Here is a 19,001-nt window from a genome sequence, read left to right as displayed (position 1 = left end):
TGGCTAACGTGCTGTATTTCCTTCACTTCATTTTTTTTTTTAAGTTTATTTATTCATTTGGAGAGAGACATAGAGAGCGAATGGGGGAAGGGCAGAGAGAGAGGGAGAGGGAGAGAATCCCAAGCAGGCTCTGCACTGTCGGCACAGAGCCCGACGTGGGGCTTGAACTCACGAACCGCAAGACCACGACCTAAGTCGAAACCAAGAGTCCGACGCTGAACCGACGGAGCCCCACAGGTGCCCCTCCTTCACTTCTTTACTTTTCATCATGGAATATGGGCAGATTTGGGGGTCTTAATTATTCAATTCTCCATAATGTTTTCTGTTTTTACTATTTGAAGATTAAACATGCCAAAAATAAGAATAACAAACCTGGTGAAACGATCTTAGGTGGTTTCTTTTTTTCCTGGCTAAGAACACAGGTGTCACAGATCAAGAACGCCACACTAATCCCTCGGAAATTTATTTTTAAGATGTGAACAGCCTTCCTTCCTCCCATTTTCTTCTGGTTAGTGTAAAGGAGCTCAGGAAAGAGAAATCATGAAAAAGGGATTGCAAGTATGTCCCTATGTTTTGCTGCCTCGTTTTATTTCTAACCAGAAAAGGACCTGCTTTCTAGAGGTCGTAACTCCTTTTGGCCCTTCTCTATTACCCCCTACTGAGAACGTTTCCTATGTATATGTTATTTCATACCTACATTTTTACCATAAGGCTTTCTGCATCTTAATTCACTACAGTGGGTGTGATGTTCTGAAAATAAAAGACTCCCCTTCAAGTCTCTACTGATTGTTGACAGAAAGAGCAGGACATTAAATAATTGGACAAAAGAAAGAGAGCAAGGGAAAGGCCTGGTTCCCTCACTGAACCTCTTTCTCATTTCATAAACATTCTCCTAAAATGAAATCACCTTCCTCTCCCCACTTTTCCTCTGGTTAGCATAGAGGAACACAGGCAGAAGAAATCACATAAGCAGATGCACCTGACTTAAGCGTGCTACCCGATCCAATTTGTCCCAAATGGTCTTGTTAGAACCAGACTAATGACCAGTATGAGCGGTACATCACAGCCAAGATTAAATTCCTGAAAAGGACATGTGCAGAGTCCGCCTGGGGGTTAAATTAGTCCAAAATGATTCAAGGACACAGTTGAGCAGGACACATACCCCACAGCATACAGCCCAGTGTTCTGATTACCAGCCTAGGAGGTAACGGAGGTTCATCCTGTCCCGATTCTCAGAATTTGCCAGCCCTCATTAAGTCTGACTTCTTTGGAAACAAGATAGATGCAGATCTAAATGGCCAATAAGTGCCCCGGTTTGCAAGGTCATAGCTGACCACAGAGAGTGGGCATGGTCTCGGAGTGTGGGTGTGGGGGAAAGGGAGGGAGCCAGTTCACATGAAAGGCAAAACAAACATTTACAGAGATGATGAACTGTGTGTTTTCTAACGCCCAGTGTAAATGCCACCTGGTCCAGGAAGTGACCATCTCGACCGGAAGCGTTCTCTCTCTTTTACTGTCCTCTTAGCCACTTACTCGTTGAGTCGCTTATGTGGCAACTCACTGCCTAAACGTAGAGTCGGTGAGTCATGGAGAACTTTTCCCATTCCACCTGTCCGATGGTGCATCCCCTACAGCATTAATCTACCCTGCAATAAGTGTGCATCAAATGAATGCAAACATTAGCAATGATTCAGCGTGCCCATAGTCAGTCTGGTTGATGAAAGCAGTAAATAACACCGAACCTTCGATTTCAAAAATGTTATCCCCGTGAACCATTGCTACGACTGTTGGCAACTCTGACACGTCCTGGCTGTAACCATGGGAAAGTATTTTGACCTCTCTAAACACTGTGGGTTCCTCTTTCCTCATTTTTTAATCCACACGGTCCCTGGCCTGTATTGGAACACTCCTGGCAATGTTCTCACATCCTCTTCTTCTTGACAAGGGACATGAAATCCCAGTTATTTATCGGCCCTGATGTGCCTGCTCTGTTCTCCCTTCCTTCGCCGCAGGGCATTGTGCTCACAACTCAGCTCAGGTCCTTTCATGGACATTTGTTGAGCCCTTACCCCACGGCCAACAGTGACCTGGGCGCCTATGATGGGGATGTAGATGAAAACATCTGGGGGGCGCCTGGGTGGCACAGTCGGTTGAGCCTCTGACTTCAGCTCAGGTCATGATCTCACGGTTCACGAGTTCCAGCCCCACGTCAGGCTCTGCTGACAGCTCGGAGCCTGGAGCCTGCTTCGGATTCTGTGTCTCCCCCCCTCTCTCTCTCTGCCCCTCCCCTGCTCATGCTCTTTCGTTGTCTAGCTTTGGCCCAAACATCGTACATACGGCCGTAATCCTGGCCATGATGTTCACTCAGCAGCTCACCAGGTCAGAGTCTGCATATGGGAACACTTGGTAACTGTTCACAGCTAGAGCCTGCTTCTGTGTGGTCATTCTAGAGTTATAAAGTGGTCAAACAACAACAGCAAAGTGTAGTTTAAAATTAGTGGCAGAGGGAAGGAGAAAAGGAACATCTAGAGTATAAAATGAACTATAAGAATGTCTGTATCGCATAAGGGAAGGGAAGCAAAAATAAGATAAGAACAGAGAGGGAGGCAAACCCTAAGAGACCCTTAAATACAGAGAACAAACTGAAGGTTGCTTTGCGGGGTGTTGGATGGGGGGATGGGCTAAATGGGCGGTGGATATTAAGGAGGGCATTTGTTGGGATGAGCACTGGATGTCGTATGTCAATGATGAATCACTAAATTCTATTTCTGAAATCATTATTACACTACATGTTAACTAACTTGGATTTAAATTAAATTTAAAAAGAAGACTATCGGGGCGCCTGGGTGGCTCAGTCGGTTGAGCGTCCGACTTCAGCTCAGGTCACGATCTCACGGACCGTGAGTTCGAGCCCCGCGTCGGACTCTGGGCTGATGGCTCAGAGCCTGGAGCCTGCTTCCGGTTCTGTGTCTCCCTCTCTCTCTGCCCCTCCCCCGTTCATGCTCTGTCTCTCTCTGTCTCAAAAATAAATAAACGTTAAAAAAAAAAATTTTTTTTTTAAAAATAAAAAGAAGACTATCTGTATCAGCTGCTAAGCATTTTACAATTGATTATATGACAAGCCATGATAACAGTTATTGCAAACTAAATTTATGTGTTGTGCTAATTTGTTTACTATTCATTATGAGGACCTACGGCACAGCCTGGGGAAATGCTCGCGTATGGACAGGATGAACAAAAGTGGGAGTCCTCAGAGAGAGAGAAGACCGTTGAGCAGAGTCAACCCCCGGTGATGAGTCAAAGGCGAGGCCTTCGAGAGGGTTCCTGTGGGTAGTAAGGTTTCAACCTGACCAGAAAGAGTGAAGAGAAGATCCCGGAAGCGGCGACTTTTGCGAAAGAAGATTCAAAACCAAGTAAGCATTGTAAGGAGTGACCCAGAATGGAGTCGAGAAGACGCTGAGGAAGCAGGTACATCTCCCGACACCATAAATGTGTGACTTTGGTCAGTGCACCTGGACCACCTCCCAGGACACATCCTTCTACTTTGGACCGAAACAGAGCTAAGGTAACACCTGTTAGCTGATCAGCCACTTGTGTGTTAGTTAAAACCGTGCCGGCGCCAATCACAATTCTTTCAAAACAAATTACGTAACCTTGTGGTTTTTGACTTCATAAGCTTGCACTTCACGTTGGCGATCGGGAGCACATTTTCAATTTGGGTAGGCTCTGTATCTCCCAGATTGCCATCCCTAAGACCCCAAATAAACGCTTTGGTTGTTTTATGGGCTTCATGATCAACCCTTTCTGTTTCTAGAATTACCCCCATGAAAGCATTGAAAGGGATAGGAGTGGGAGTGGGGGACTGAGAGAGTTTTTTCAGAGTGGAACACGCACGGCCCCAGAAGGAAAAGAGCAATTAAGAACACGAAAATGGTAACAGACGCCAGCTATGGGTGGCAGGGATGTGGGCAGCTCTTGTCTGTTTTTCTTTTTCATTTCTATGTTTTTCGATTTCTGTTTTCTTAATGAGAAAAATAAAAACCTTGTGGGGCGCCTGGGTGGCTCAGTCGGTTAAGCGTCTGGCTTAGACTCAGGTCATGATCTCACAGCTCTTGAGTTTGAGCCCCGAGTCAGGCTCTGTGCTGACAGCTCAGAGCCTGGAGCCTGCTTCAGATTCAGTGTCTCCCTCTCTTTCTGCCCTGCCTCCCCTCGTCCTCTGTCTCTCTCTCTCAAAAATGAATAAATGTTAAAAAAAAAATGAAAAAGAAAAAAAGAAAAGAAAAAACATTGAAAAAGTAGACATGCTTTTTTAAAAAGGGATTGCTTTTTTTTTAAAGATGAGGGGGTTAAAAATATCTTCAGTCTGGAGAAGGTTTATTTTCTTCTCTGAGAGAGGAACATGGGTACAAAAAGGCAGAGAAATTTCAAGTGGCGAGAAGAGAGATCGATGGAGCTCATGCAGAACACAGTCTTTTCATGATAATTAAAAGGCAAGGAAATTGGCCAAACATGAAGAGGTGGAAGGCGTTGAGGGGTTTGACAGAGGGTGAGAAAGCCTTGCAATGGTCACCGTGAAAAATGCAAGAGAGACACAATCGTCTCTAGGGATATGAAGGATTCCCGCCCCCCCCCAAAAACAATTTAAACTCCCGGAAGAAGAAAGGCGACAGAAGACAAGAGAGGAAAATCATCCAATAAATATCGACCCCGGGTTTTCTTCCAAAACTGCTTCTCTCTGAATCCCTGTTAAGCCAAATAGCTCGAGTGTCTGTGTGCAAGATTAAAACAGAGAATCAAAGCAGGAAATGTAGTACTATATTTATTTCCGAAAGTGAATTCCTACAGATCCATAACCACTACATTGTTTTCTTCAAAATAGATGGCTTTTTTGATCTGTCGCTGCTATGAAATGTGTTTCTCATTCCCTGCCAGTGCCTGGTGCGAGCCACTCCACCCTGAATTAGCTTCCCCTTTCTAAATGCAGAAAACCCAATTACGCCTCACTTCCGGTGTGGAATCACTTTGAAGTAATAAGAGGAGAATGGAAATATCCACTTAGGTTGAAGGAAAAAGATTGAAGAGGAATAACCCGTCTCTTCCTCTCCCAACCCACCCGGCTATCTTAGCTTGAAGGGCATTTGGACAAAGAAATGATTGGCCAATTTATATGTATGTTACGTTTAAGAAGAAATTCAGGTATAAAGGGGTGCCTGTGTTTCCACCATGCTTCTGCGATCTCCTCAGAGCTTTTAGATGGCAGAGTGAAGGAATTCGACTGCGTCTGTTTTCTCTCCTACCCACTTGCCCTTCTTGATTTTCATGCCCGTGAAAATGTTCGACGGGGTGGATGGAGATGAAAACGACGTGTGTGCTGTGAGGACAGTTCCTCCAGTGGTCAGCTGGACTCTGCCATGACAGCTTGAATCTTTAGAATTCTAGTTTCTCTCCATGCCTGAATCGATGGAAATGGGGAGGTGGGGGGAAAGGAGAGAGAAGTCCAGTCAAGAATATTAATTTACGGATCGGGGTTAAAAACCCTTAATGTACGTTAGAGTCGGCTGGTCGAGTGTTCCTTCCTTCCTCTGGCAGGGAACAGAGTCTTCTGTTCCTCTGTTGGACCCTGAAGGAATAGTATTTTAGAGAAGGAGCTAGTTGGCTGAAATTGGCTGCCTGGGTATTGTCCGCCTCTCCAACAGGGTCCCAAGGCAGGGCCTTATCTTTATTTTTTTAAGTCACCTGCCAATACCCAATATGATGCTCCAGACATGGAAGGGTACAAATACGCTTATTTATAAACCACCTCTTCTCTGAGGGATCTTATGACCTTCGGCGAGTGATCGAAGGTGGGGAGCTGTACACGGGAGGGCTGGTCCTGGACACCTGAGAAATAGCCATCCTCTGGAGGAAAAGGAGCGGAACCCACGTTTGTGACTCACTTCTGGGTCTTGGCTGGTTTCTCCGGCTTCTCACTGTATGGGATGACAAGGTCAACCGCTGAGTCTGGCTTCTGGAGGAGAATTCCCAACTTGGTCTTAATCTCCTTGGCCCTAGAAAAGATATAAGGGGCAATGGAAACACCATATGAGCACACAGATCTGGCACATAGATTTCTTTCTGTGTCAGCGAAACAAGAATGAACGAAAGCCCATTGTACTGTTGTGGCAGAAAGAATACTGGTGAAGAAACCGGGACACGTGAGTTCTAATAATTAACATTTATCAAGCTCTTATTATGTTCCTGGTTAATACGCATAATCTAATTTTGAGAGAGAGAGAGAGACAGAGAGAGAGAGAGAGCTCAAGCAGGGGAGGGACAGAGGAAGAGGGAGAGAGGGAATCTCAAGCAGCTCCATGCCTAACGTGGAGCTTGACATGGGGCTCCAAGTGACAGCGAGATCATGACCCGAGCCGAAATCAACACCTGACGCTCAACCAACTGAGCCACCCAGGCATCCCCTCATTTTATTCTTAATTACTGCTTTATATGTATCCTTTCATTTTTATATAAGACAGATACTATGGTATTATTCCTTTTTACAGATGAAGACACTGAAAGTCAGAGTGTTTAAAAACTTAACATAACCCAGCCAGTCTGGAGATGGGACAGGAGCCCATACGGTCTGGCTCTAGAGTTCACAGGGGAGCTACTCACTGCATTCCCTATCTGTTCTCCAAGGACCCTGGTCCCAGATCCATCGTTAATTAGATGTAGAATATTTGAAAAACTTATCATTTTTTACCACCAGGCCTCAGTTCCCTCATCTGTAAAATGACAGAGTTAACCTAGATGTTTTCTTCAGCTATCTCGAGCTATATAATTAAATGATTCTGCCTGAAGATGTATTCTCTATAAAGTGTTCTTTATTTAGATGGATTTCGTTTTTCCCCAGCCACTTGCCCATTGTTCTATAATGGCTACTGGAGTATCTTACATGCAGTAAGCCTTCAGTAGATGATTATTAATTGCCAATGGGCCAACCATAGCAGCACCATACCATTGCTTTCTATCCTCAACATTTCAGTGAGTCGATGAAGTCAGAATTCTGGGCATTCCACGACCATAGGACACAACTGTTTTCATGCCGAGTTTCAAAACTAACCTTCTAAGTTATCGATTATCATGGCAAGTGTGAACTCCAAGAGCACCAGCAAATTGTAAGCATTAATCCGTAAGGCAAGCTGTTGTATATTGATAGACCCAAAAAACTGTTCTTTCACTGCTGTCTTGGTGCTTTGCACAGGCTCTGAAGACAGGATTGATCACATTGCATTATGGTTATTGATTCATGTGTCTCTTTTCCCAGCTGGAAGGTGAAGGTAAGCTCTGAGTCCTGAATACCTGTCAGTCCTGTGGGAGCTTATTGCCCGGCCACCCAGTCAACACTCAAAAACATTACCCACAGTGAACTGAAGAGATCTTGACTTTGTTCCCGACAAATCTGCTAACATTTCTCTCCCCATCAATGCTGGTCCTAACGAAGTCTTCAAGAGCTATGATGGGATTCATCTTGTGGCCAGATGGGCTTTGGCTGCTCTAAATAAACTTTCTTCATCCATTCACGTGGAGACAGTGATGAGACAATTTAAGTAAAGAAAATGTGTGAGCCACCTGGGTGGCTCAGTTGATTAAGCAACCGACTCTTGATTTCAGGTCAGGTCATGATCTTGAGGTTCGTGAGTTTGAGCCCTGCATCTGGCTCTGTGCTGATGGTACAGAGCCTGCTTGGGATTCTATCTTTCCCTCTCTCTCTGCTGCTCATGCTGGTGTGTGTGCTTCCTTCCTCTCTCTCAAAATAAATAAATAAACTTAAATTTGTTTTGGAAAAAAAAATGTGTGAGATTAACAATCATGGATATTAGATAGGAAAAATTAAAGAAATCTGTAACCATTACCAAAAAAAACCTATAAATATTGAATCATATCATAGTTTCCTTTAGTATCATAAATACAATTTTGAAACTGTGGTTTAGATTTAGTCACTTCAATGTCCTTTCCTTTTCATTTCTTTCTGCTTCCATTCTTTCCCTAGGACCCTTTCTCTGGCTGAAGACAGCTCAGATCCCACAGCCCAGCACCCAGAACAGCACTTTGGTTGAAACCGGAAAGTTCCACGGGGGGAGCTTATATAAACCATGAGAATAAGTGTCATTTCGATTCCAAGCTCTTCACGTTGCTTAAATTAACCAATGTTTTGGATTTTTTGCCCAGAAAATGGGACCGATAAAATAGTACATCCTCTTTTTCGTGATGATTAAATATGCTAATGCATGTGAATCACTTAGCACAGTGTTTGGCATGTAATACTGCTTCTTCAAAGTTAGTTCTAACTGCATAATCATTTTTCCAACTAAGCTCATCCATGTTCCCTAGCTTCAAGTACCAAATTAAAACATCCAAAAAGATTCCCACCCGTTACTAAGAATTACTACACCCACCACTTGCCATATTCTAGCTCTGGAGACAAGAATCACCAATTTAATATTTATCTGGAAAAGAAAGAAAATATTACGAAGGCAGGGGCAGGGGCGATGCATGCTGTATTTGTGGCTACCCTCTGCTGGCTGGTGTGCCAGAAACACCAGGTCCATTTTTGGGGTCGGGTCATAATATCCCACCCAGTTCTTGAAGAACTTCACCCGTAATATGCTCCCTTCTGGCCCCATATCCCCTGACTCCCCACCCTTAAGTAAACTGGTGCATGAAGCAGCTGTTTTCAGTCTCAACCTTGACTCAGTAGTTCACCCACCAACATTTAGAACGTTTCTCATATGCTTGGTTTTTTTGTTTGGAAGGTTCTTGAAGTTTAGGGGTTGTTGTTTTTTTTCCCCTTTCAGTTTCTGTTTCTTTTTTTTCTCCCTGTGTCTTTTGCTCCGTTTGAGCCATTGCTTTTTGTATAAGGAAGAGAGATATTTGTATGTGATTGCTGGCCAAAGAGCAGGTTGGACACGAAGGGGTAAGTTACAAGGAGTGGAGTTCTGTTAAATTTCATTTTTTTATTTCCTCCTTTTTAAAAAAAAAAAAATTTAACGTGTATTTATTTTTGAGAGAGACAGAGACAGAGCATGAGTTGGGGAGGGGTAGACAGAGGGGGAGACATAGAATCCGAAGCAGGCTGCAGGCTCTGGGCTGTCAGCACAGAGCCGGACGCGGGGCTCGAGCCCACGAACTGGGAGATCATGACCTGAGCCGAAGTCAAGAGCCGGACGCTTAACCGACTGAGCCACCCGGCGCCCCGTTAATTTCCTCCTTGGTCATGTTGACTGTGTCAGCAGCTCGCCGCACACATACAGATTTTGGTCCTTGCCTTCAAGGTGCTTCTAGCCCACTGAAGCCCCAAACTTGTAAGCGATCACAAGCAGCTTTTCAAGGAGAGGCTCCAGAGGGCAGCAGATCTCTGGCCCACAAGGGCAAGTCGGGGCGAGGGGGGGCTTCTCCGAGGAGGCGAAGCGGGAGCAGCAAAGATGGGCCCTTCCAGGCAAAACGAGGGGGGTGTGCCCGTCCTTCGGAGGGAGGCCCAAGTGGGTCTGCGCTGCTGAGTGTCAAGGGTGAGTAGGGAGAGCAGACATGCGGGTTAGACGAAGCCGGCTCGCTCTGCCTCCCCTTCCTGATGAAGACAGGGATAGCAGAGGAGCCTCTGGTCGGCGCTCAGCCTGCCGCAGTTTGGGTAGGAAAACCAAAAGAGGTGATGTGATTGAAAGGTGCCTTCAAAGACTGGGTGTAGACAGGTGGCATCCCATCTTACAAACTCAATCTGTCTCGGGTTTTTCTTTTGTTAACTCTTTCAGGATGTACTTTCCCATAAAAATACATGGTTTTTTGTAAAGGTGGTCAAATTTTTAAGATGTCCCACAAAAGCCTTTTAAAACCAGAACCAATGGGGGGGGAGGGGCTGGGTGGCTCAGTCAGTTGAGCATCCGACTTCGGCCCACGTCATGATCTCACGGTTCGTGGGTTCCAGCACAAGTCAGGCTCTGTGCTGACAGCTCCGAGCCTGGAGCCTGCTTTGAATTCTGTGTCTCCCTCTCTCTCTGTGCTTCCCCCGCTTGCACTCTGTTTCTCTCTCTCTCTCTCAAAAATAAACACATGTAAAGATGAAATAAAATAAAAAATAAATTTAAAAACCAGAATCAATCAGAACCCTAGTACAATTTCACCTGCATCACTGCTTAAATAAGCTTTTCACCGGATGTTCTAGAAATCAATGGCCATTTATAACATTGCCTATAGAAAATTATATTCCATTTCCTCAGAGTTGATAAACATATACCAGAACGTCAGGTTACTCTTTTCCTCATATTTGCCCTGGGGATGTAAAGGAGAAAGGAAATGCAGGGCTTTGGGAGATACTTCTTCCCATAGCTTCAACTCTTGGCGTAATGTGTGTTCAAATATCAGACGTTAAAGACAGTCCTTAAGTCAGGAAGTCCATTTGGTTTAATTAGGAGTTTGCAGGAATATGGAGAATGAATAATACGATTGCATCTCTTACAAAACACTAAGAGTTTAAGGATGAAGCCGTTGGCAGATGCTGCAGTCGAAGCTATTTGAAACCTTCTATGTTTTTTTGCAAGAATAAACAATGTTACTACATTTGTTTTTCTCCCCAGGAGTTCCTGGAACAGACCGGACACATTCCCCCTTGCCTCTTCCTCCCCACCATAGCTACACACACGTCTGTGATCAACATAAACCGAGTGGAAAATCAAACAAAACAAAAGCTCAACCTTATCATTTTACTCCCCCTCTTAAAAATCAACTTGAATGTATCTGACATTAACTCAATGTCAAAAACAACTCCATCTAGAGAAGAAGACATTCTAACACGTTTATGATTTCTACTCATTCTCCGCTCGGTTTGACCGCCCTGGCTACATTACATTAATGCTGATGAACAGGAAGCAGTTTTTATCTCCTCCCATCTCATCCCCCTCTTGGTACGCTTTTGTTTTACAAAGAAAACCTTGTTTTGAAATAAAATCAATTGGAAATGCCTGGGTGAGATTTTAATTAAAGGCTCAGAGGGAGATAATTCTTTTTGTAGATGACTCATGTTAGCGATTTCAAACTGAAAAGGGTTGGAATAGTTGTAGCGTTTGTGGTTTTAAATCTGTGCCTTCTGTGGGTATACTGGCCAGGAAATCAAATTTCCAAAGGCCCTGGGCCACCTAGGTCTTTCCTTCTTATGGGTGAATTGAGTCAGAGATACTACCTTAAGGTGCACACGTATGAAAAACAGTTGGAGCAATCAAAACAGAACTATAGCTGGATTTTTAAAAATACAATTACAGGGGTGCCAGGGTGGTTTAGTCGGTTAAGTGTCCAACTTTGACTCAGGCCATGATCTCGCAGTTCGTGGGTTCGAGCCCCACGTCGGGCTCTGTGCTGACAGCTCGGAGCCTGGAGCCCGCTTCGGATTCTATGTCTCCCTCTCTCTCTGCCCCTCCCCTACTCGCTCACACACTCTCTCTTTCTCTCTCAAAAATAAACATTAAAAAAATCTTTTTAATCAAAAATAATAAAATGAAACAAAAATGCAATTATACTCAAGTAGAACATAGGATATAGAACAGCCAACTATATATAAAGTCCTGTGCGAGGTGTTTCAAGGGTTACAGAGATGGTTCTTTGCTTTGGAGACACTTGGAATAGGTGAATGTAGGGCACATACGTGTAAATTATATGGTCGATAATTTTCTAGTCACTGACCGCAGTGCCTGGGATATACCAATTAATGGACACAGGCCCTAACTTCAAGGAGCTCAAATGGCTACTCATGTGACAACATGAAGACAGTGCAAAGGGAGACGAAACTCTAACAGCTGCCCCTATTGTATTTGTAGAGCCTTCTGTATTTTTCCTTCTTGGCCCTTATCAATTTGCACATACATTTCTGTATGTTTATTTGGGTCTTGTCTCCATCTCCCCCTGGAGTGACAGGTCTCCAAGAGCAGGGTCAATATCTGTTTTGTTCACGATTCCAATGCCAGCACGTCATTGCTCAGGGCCTGGCACTTAATAGGTGCTCAAAAAAGAGGTGCCTGGGTGGCTCAGACGGTTAAGCGTCAGACTCTGGCTCTGGCCACGACCTCGTGGTTCCCAAGTTCAAGCCCCCACTCTGGGCTCTGTGCTGACAGCTCAGAGCCTGGAGCCTGCTTCAGATTCCAGGTCTCCCTCTCTCTCTCGCGCTCTCTCTCTCTCTGTCTCTCTCTCTCAAAAGTAAACAAAATTCAAACAAATTAAATTAAAGTAAAATTAAAAATAAAATTAAAACAAATAGGTGCTCAAAAAAAAAAAATCTGCTTTGAAAATTGAAGACCCAGTAAATGAATTCATGAATTGCTCACTTAGAGTAAAACTGCATTTTGGGGTAGGGCGAGTGAAATACCGGGCTGTGGCGTAGAATATATCCCTGAAACTAGAATTTTTTTTTTTATTTGCTTATTTATTTATTTTGAAAAAGAGAGACTACGAGCGGGGGCGGGGCAGAGAGACAGGGAGAATCCTAAGCGGGCTCCGTGTGGTCAGCACACAGAGCCTGACCTGGGGCTCGAGCCCACAAAACCGTGAGATCATGACTTGAGCCAAAATCCAGGGGTGGTCGCTTAACCGACTAAACCACCTCAGGTGCCCAAGACTCGGGTGTTTTTTAATTTGGTTAACGGGGAGAGGTGAAAAGCCACTGAATGACTACAAGGAACGAAATTCCGTTTCTAGCTGTTAAAGAGGATGAAAGGCAAGTAAGGCTCAAACTAAGCATGCTCAGTCAGTTCTTAAGCCAGGTAGGGCCTACTCCTGGGAGAAGAGGTGGGGGAGGCAATCACAACCCCTAAGGGTCTGACCAGAATCTATTGTGAGGCCGGAATTTATCAGGACTTAAAAACAGAAGTAGCCCGGAGGCAAAGACCAGTCTTGCGGTTGGAAGACATGTGGTAACCACAGCTTTCATTCCAGACTCCAGACGTATGTTGGGAACGGTCAAGAGGAAAGCCAAGATGGGGAAGCATAGAACAGGGATTTTACATTTCCGAAAGAGGTGTCCCCAAACCGTGCCCTCTCAGGGACAATCCAATGTAAAGTCAATTCAGTTTAAATCTGTGTCGTAGATGCCCCCTGCTGGCTGTGGGAAAGCGTGCGCATCAGTGGAGAATCCTCTAGAGAGCAGACCTGTAGATGATCGGAAGATCAGAAGGCAGTGTTCCAGGCTGCTGCTTGCTGAAGAAACACCACAGAGCTTGGTGGCACAGAAGTAAAAAGGACATGCGTTTTCTTGCCTCCTGAAAGTGTCGTAAATACCCAGAAAAGATAAGCAACAGTTTCGAAAACACTTGTTCGCAGCCAGTCTCCACAGCCTGAGAGTACTGCCTCCAGAGCCATCAGCTAATCTGAGATGCAGGGGAAGAAGTGGGGTCCTCTGAGCTCCTGTGGTCAAGGTGGGAATCACACAGACAGAACCCAAGCTGAGGCTGACAGAGAAAAGGGAGCCCGGAGGGTGTGTGTTCACGAGGCAAGACCCATCTGGAAAGCCTCATCTAGCTGGAAAAGCCTTCCTGTTGGCGGCTCTTGTAGAGCTTGAGATGAATGGAGTTTGTTACTCATCGATGGCTCATGAGAGGCAGGGGTTAGTAAATGACCTTGAAAACCCTTAGCGGAATAGAAAGAAATACAGTGGAAAATCAGGCCAGTGCAGGAACTAAAATTCTGAACTCCCCAGGATGCTCGGAACATGGCCTCTTAAAATCAAGATCCACGGTGCCGGGTCATTCCAGTAGAGAGAAAATGTATCAGTTTGGAATCTACCATTTTCCTGAATTAACCTACTTTGATATGAACTACAGACAGTTCATGCCTTGCTTGTGTTCAAGCTCCTACCTCAACTACCCCGGACTGACTTGTTGCTTTCGGGTCTCGCACAGGCAACGCACAGTAAAGGCTAGGGAGTCGACACGGGTGCTTATTCAAATAAGCTGACCTTATTTCCGAGGATCATAGTTGAGATAGAAAAGACAGGCCTCCGTAGAATTCGCCTTTTGCTCACTTATTTATTCAACAGATTATTAAATGCTTGTCCTATGCCATACACTATTACCGCTTTTGAAATCCCCAGTGAAACAAAAAGACAAGGTCCTCTCATGGAGTCTGTATGTTAGTTGAATAGGACAAACACAAAACAAGGAATCAAAACAATGAAATTAAAAATCCCAGCCGGTTGTAATTGCTACGATGTGACATTGTGTGTGTAGGCTTTCGCCTCAGCTGCATGCCCCAATAAGGAACTCACATTATCCTGGCGGTCAGCAAGCTTTGTACCAAGACCGTGCTGCAGAAGTGACCTCTGTAAGTGTTTCAGCTGTGTTTCCTGAGATCAACATCAGCTGCTTTGCCAGTTAGCAGAATATGTTAGCAATGCGTTTTTACATGCAGGTTCGTTCAGTAGATAATTGGCTCTCCCGGGCACAATAATGGCGTTCAAGTCATTTGGACAGGTGACTCATTGTGGGAACCCGCACCCATTTCATAGAAAGGTTATACAAATGTAATGATCTCTTCACTCTTAGAGACGGCACCCATAGCTTGATCCCTAAAATAGTCTTGCGTTCAAGCCTTGATTTGGAGATTTCTTGTTGCCTGATATCACCCACAAGGGCCTCAGGATATTGTCTGGCTGAATCTTTCCCGACAGTTGTGGTCAGAGCGCAAAGAATGAGGACTTTACTGAGACTGGAGAACAAGTTATAGAAACTTTTTCGCACCAGCTCGTTAATATGTATTCGCACAAATAAGTATGGCCCGTTTGGGTTTCACGTTACGTATGGTGGTCTTGATTTCATAAGCTGGTAGCAAAGTCGTAGGGAAGCAGGTGGCCGTCACCCATGGCTCACCATTAGTGGCTATGTTTAGCTCCCAAAACGAACCTGAGAGTTGGATATGAATAAACTGATTTAGGCTAGTTTTCAACAGTCGCTTACTCTCTGTGTGACCTTATACAAGTTCTGTGACATCTCCCGGCCTCGGTTCCATCGTCTGTTAAAAAAGGACAACGTTAGGGGCACCTGGGTGGCTCAGTCGGTTGAGCGTCCGACTTCGGCTCAGGTCACGATCTCACGGTCCATGAGTTCGAGCCCCGCGTCGGGCTCTGGGCTGACGGCTCAGAGCCTGGAGCCTGCTTCCGATTCTGTGTCTCCCTCTCTCTCTGCCCCTCCCCCATTCATGCTCTGTCTCTCTCTGTCTCAAAAATAAATAAATGTTAAAAAAAAAAATTTAAAAAAAAAAAAAAGGACAACGTTAGTGCTGCCCGTGCAAAGCCTTCTGCGAAGAGTGCATGAGATAATGTATGTGAAAGTTGGCATAGTGCCTGGAACATAAATGTCATCCAATACATGGTGGTGGTGGTCATCCTTCTCCTCATCACCACTACCACCATCATCACCACCATCACCATCACCATCACCTTCATCATCGCCATCATCACCACCATCCTGAGTAGGGAAAGGGTTAACATTAGGCAGGGATAGATAAGGGACCTCGGGGAAGCAGGCTGCAGCTGCAAGTGGGAGGCTGAAGCTGCCGGCAGGGGTTTGGGGAGAAAAAAAGGAGAGATACATCCCAGACCTGCCTGGGCTAAGCACCGTGAGTGGAGTCTCACAGGCCTTCTGGTAAGGTCCGGCTAAAAAGTCAGAGACAAAAATCTTTGGCGGCAACCCAGTCGGGATCCCTCTCATGCTCGAGAGCTTTGTACTTGCCCTCGACAAACTCTCTCGCTTGGCTCACCCTCTGTTGTCCACGAGCTTCCTTCTTGGACTCCGTGAGACGAGGACCAGTGCCTCTCCCACCCTCCTGTAACGATCATTACCATCATCGTCGCCACCATCATCACCACGGCCTTCATTACCTCTACTCAGGAAACTTCACCTTATACCACCTAGGATTATGGTTTGTAGCAGTTTCCTTTAACTTCGGGGATATTAGTATTTGATCACATTAAGCTCATTTTCTCTTGGTCGGACGAATGAACTTCATGCCGTGAAAGGTGAAATGGAAAAGAGTTACTTCTGTCCAGGGCTTTGAAAATGGAGCGGTGGACGCCATTAAAGTATTGGGCCTTATGCACGTTCACACAGGGTGAAATCATAAACCTTGAACTAGCTGCAAATATTCCAAGGACTCAGCCTGAACACCTGCTACTTGCGATAGTAAGAGGTTTTGCTTAGTGATTGCCTTAGCAACCAATTATATTTGGCCAAGATTTGTTTCCTGCCACCAACACCAATGGAAATTCTTTGTAAACAACATATACAAGCATTGCCTTCCCTTTTGTCCTTAAAAACCCCTGACTTTTGTTCCCTGGCAGAAGGTGGGGGGGGGGGGGGGGAGGAGGAAATGACGATCTGAGTTGCTACCTGAATCTTTACCTTCTGAGCCGCAATTCTGAGACCCCAAATAGATGCTTTCGTTTTATTTTAGCTCTGCCTCTTTTCTTGGTACCTTCAACATGACTTTCTTGGCGAGATGACAAAGATACCGAACTGAGAGAATTAGGAAAAGTTAGAAGCAATTTCTGGTGGCCCTACTCTGGGGAAGACAGGAGGGTCTTAGCAGTGACCAAAAACAGAAGGGAGGGCCTGACTCACCTACAGGTGGTGTGGAAGGCTCTATCTTTGTGGCACCCTCGTTTGCTTCCTACTGATCAAAAGCAGACTGGACGTGGGCAGGTTGATAGAGTCCGGCCCTATCTGGTGATGCATCTTCTTCCTCAGTCACATGGGGGAGAGACACTCTGTCTCCCCAGATCCCTGATACATATGGGTGTGGAAGACCACGCGAGGTCACCGGACTTTCCTTATAATCACGCAATCTAGGTGTAAGCGCTCTACCTGGTCGAGAGCTCACTCCTCCCCACAGCAAACGGGCAGAAAGCAACTGATCTATAGCAAGTTTTAAAGATAATAACAGTGATTTACACAAAATATTAATTTACTGAGGTGTTAGTTCATGTTTTCCTCTCCATAGAGTTTTTCCTCTTACTTTTAAGAATCTGTATTCCCTCAATCATAGTTCTGAGACAATGCTTGAGGTACTCAGGCATTTGTGCATTCTTACCTCTGACAAAGCTGTGCTGTAAGGCCAAAAGCAGATATTAATTGAAGGCAGCACTCCATTTCTGGCCTTTGTTTTCCAAGACCCTAAACTCACCAGGGAAATAGGGTGGCATCTTCTCAGAGAAGAGAATTGCTTTCAATGAATAGTAAAGGAAGAGACCGAAAAACAGAGGGACAAGAGGGCATTCCTGAAGCAAGTCAGAGGACGGTTGTCCAGTGTTCTCCAACTCATCAAACCACCACCCTTGTCCAGCCCACACCGCAGGACTCCAGGGGGGTTGGTAGGACCATAGAAGGGCAAAGAAATAAGGTGCCCATGAGACTTGCCCTTAGCACCAGAGCTCCTAGCTTATCCAAAATGGTATCCAGACCCAAGCAAGAGCTCCAAAGCATTATGAAGCTTCAAATAAGAAATATAAATAATGATGTATCCATTTTAAAATTGTTCAAAACCAGTCACCTGTAAGTGTGAAAAAGTACCCCCCACACAAACACGGGATTGCTTAAATTAAAACAGTAAATGTTCGGGAGAACTCAGTAACCATATGGTGATGAAACCATGGGAATAGTGAACTATATGTGGCAAAGTTTCCATTGCTGGAAAAAAAAAATAAGAATCATCAAGAAAAGAAAAGCAACCAGTTGTTTTGGATAACTTAAGTCATATATAACCACCTGGGTCTGTCCAGAGGATCTCAGAAGACACTTTCCAGATCTCAATTCCATGATTACAGTGACAAATAGCATGTTGAATTGTGTTAAATCTCTTCTCTGCCCTTGGCAAAGAAAATGTCCGCCTCCCAACTGTGGTAAAAGCCCGTCTCAGGTTATATAACTGCCAAGAGTTTGCAGAGCAAAGCGGAACGTTGAGCCCTTACCCATAGAATCAAATTAATACCAGAACTAAAAGGCAGGAGACAGAATAGCATGGTGGTTAGGGGCATGGATGTTGGAGCCAAACCATCCAGATTTACCCAACCACCTCTGTGACTTTTGGCAAGTTTTTAAACCTTACTTCTCCTCCGTTTTCTCATCTGTAAGATGGAAAATGGAGACAATAATGGCACCTACCTCAAAAGGTTCTTATGCTGATAAACTGAGTTACTCCATATGAAGCACTTGGATTAATGCCTGAAATATTTACCACGCACTCTGCACATGGCAGGGATGAGGACAGTGACCATGATGATGATTTGCTACCACTCCTATGCCAGTGACGAAAAATGTCTATCTTATTCCTGCTGGTCTCCCCATTATCTCCCACGCACATGGTCTTGCTCTCCCACTGTCGAAATGGCAATTTACAGCTGTTCTACTACTTGAAGAGGCAAACGAATCTCACTCCTTTCCTGAAAAGTAACTACCCCAGCCTACACTTCTTTCTGCCTTCTCTGGTAACAAGTCACAAAATCGAGGCATAGTTAAGGGGCCTTAGAGGGCTTTTAATTTACCCCCCCTTACTTTTTTGTTTGTTTATTTATTTTAAGAGAGGGTGGGAGGGGCAGAGAGAGACACACACAGAGAGAGAGAGAGAGAGAGAGAGAGAGAGAGCAAAGCAGGCTCTGAGCGGTCAGTGCAGAGTTCGATGTGGGGCTCGACTTCATGAACCAGGAGATCGTGACCCGAGTCGAAATCAAGAGTTGGTTGCTTAACTGACTAAGCCACCCAGGCACATCACCCTCCTCTTATTTTAAAAGAAAACACAAAACACCAAGGCTTATGGAAATTAAAAGGTATTTTATAAGATCTCACAAGAACTTATCCCAAGATCTCTAAGAAGTTCTGGAGCAAGGGATAGAACACATTGTAGTTTTGTTTTGTTTTTTAAATTTTTTAAATGTTTTATTTATTTTTGAGAGAGAGAAAGAGAGAGAGAGAGAGAGAGAGAGGAAGGGGCAGAGAGAG

General features: G+C 44.9%; 1 protein-coding gene across 1 annotated transcript in view; it reads right to left on the bottom strand.

The window, feature by feature from the left end:
* The window catches only part of RGS5 (regulator of G protein signaling 5), a 48,344-nt gene that overhangs the window by 15,176 nt on the left and 14,167 nt on the right, over positions 1 to 19,001 (bottom strand). Inside the window, exon 2 of the mRNA XM_043567548.1 lies at positions 5,937 to 6,047. Coding sequence (XP_043423483.1) covers positions 5,937 to 6,047 — 111 coding nt within the window. The remainder of the gene's footprint in view (positions 1 to 5,936; positions 6,048 to 19,001) is intronic.

The sequence above is a fragment of the Prionailurus bengalensis genome, chromosome E4 (genome assembly GCF_016509475.1).
Source record: "Prionailurus bengalensis isolate Pbe53 chromosome E4, Fcat_Pben_1.1_paternal_pri, whole genome shotgun sequence".
In the NCBI taxonomy this organism is placed as follows: Eukaryota; Metazoa; Chordata; class Mammalia; order Carnivora; family Felidae; genus Prionailurus; species Prionailurus bengalensis.
Note: the sequence above shows the minus strand (reverse complement) of the source record. Positions and strands in the feature narration are given on the sequence as shown.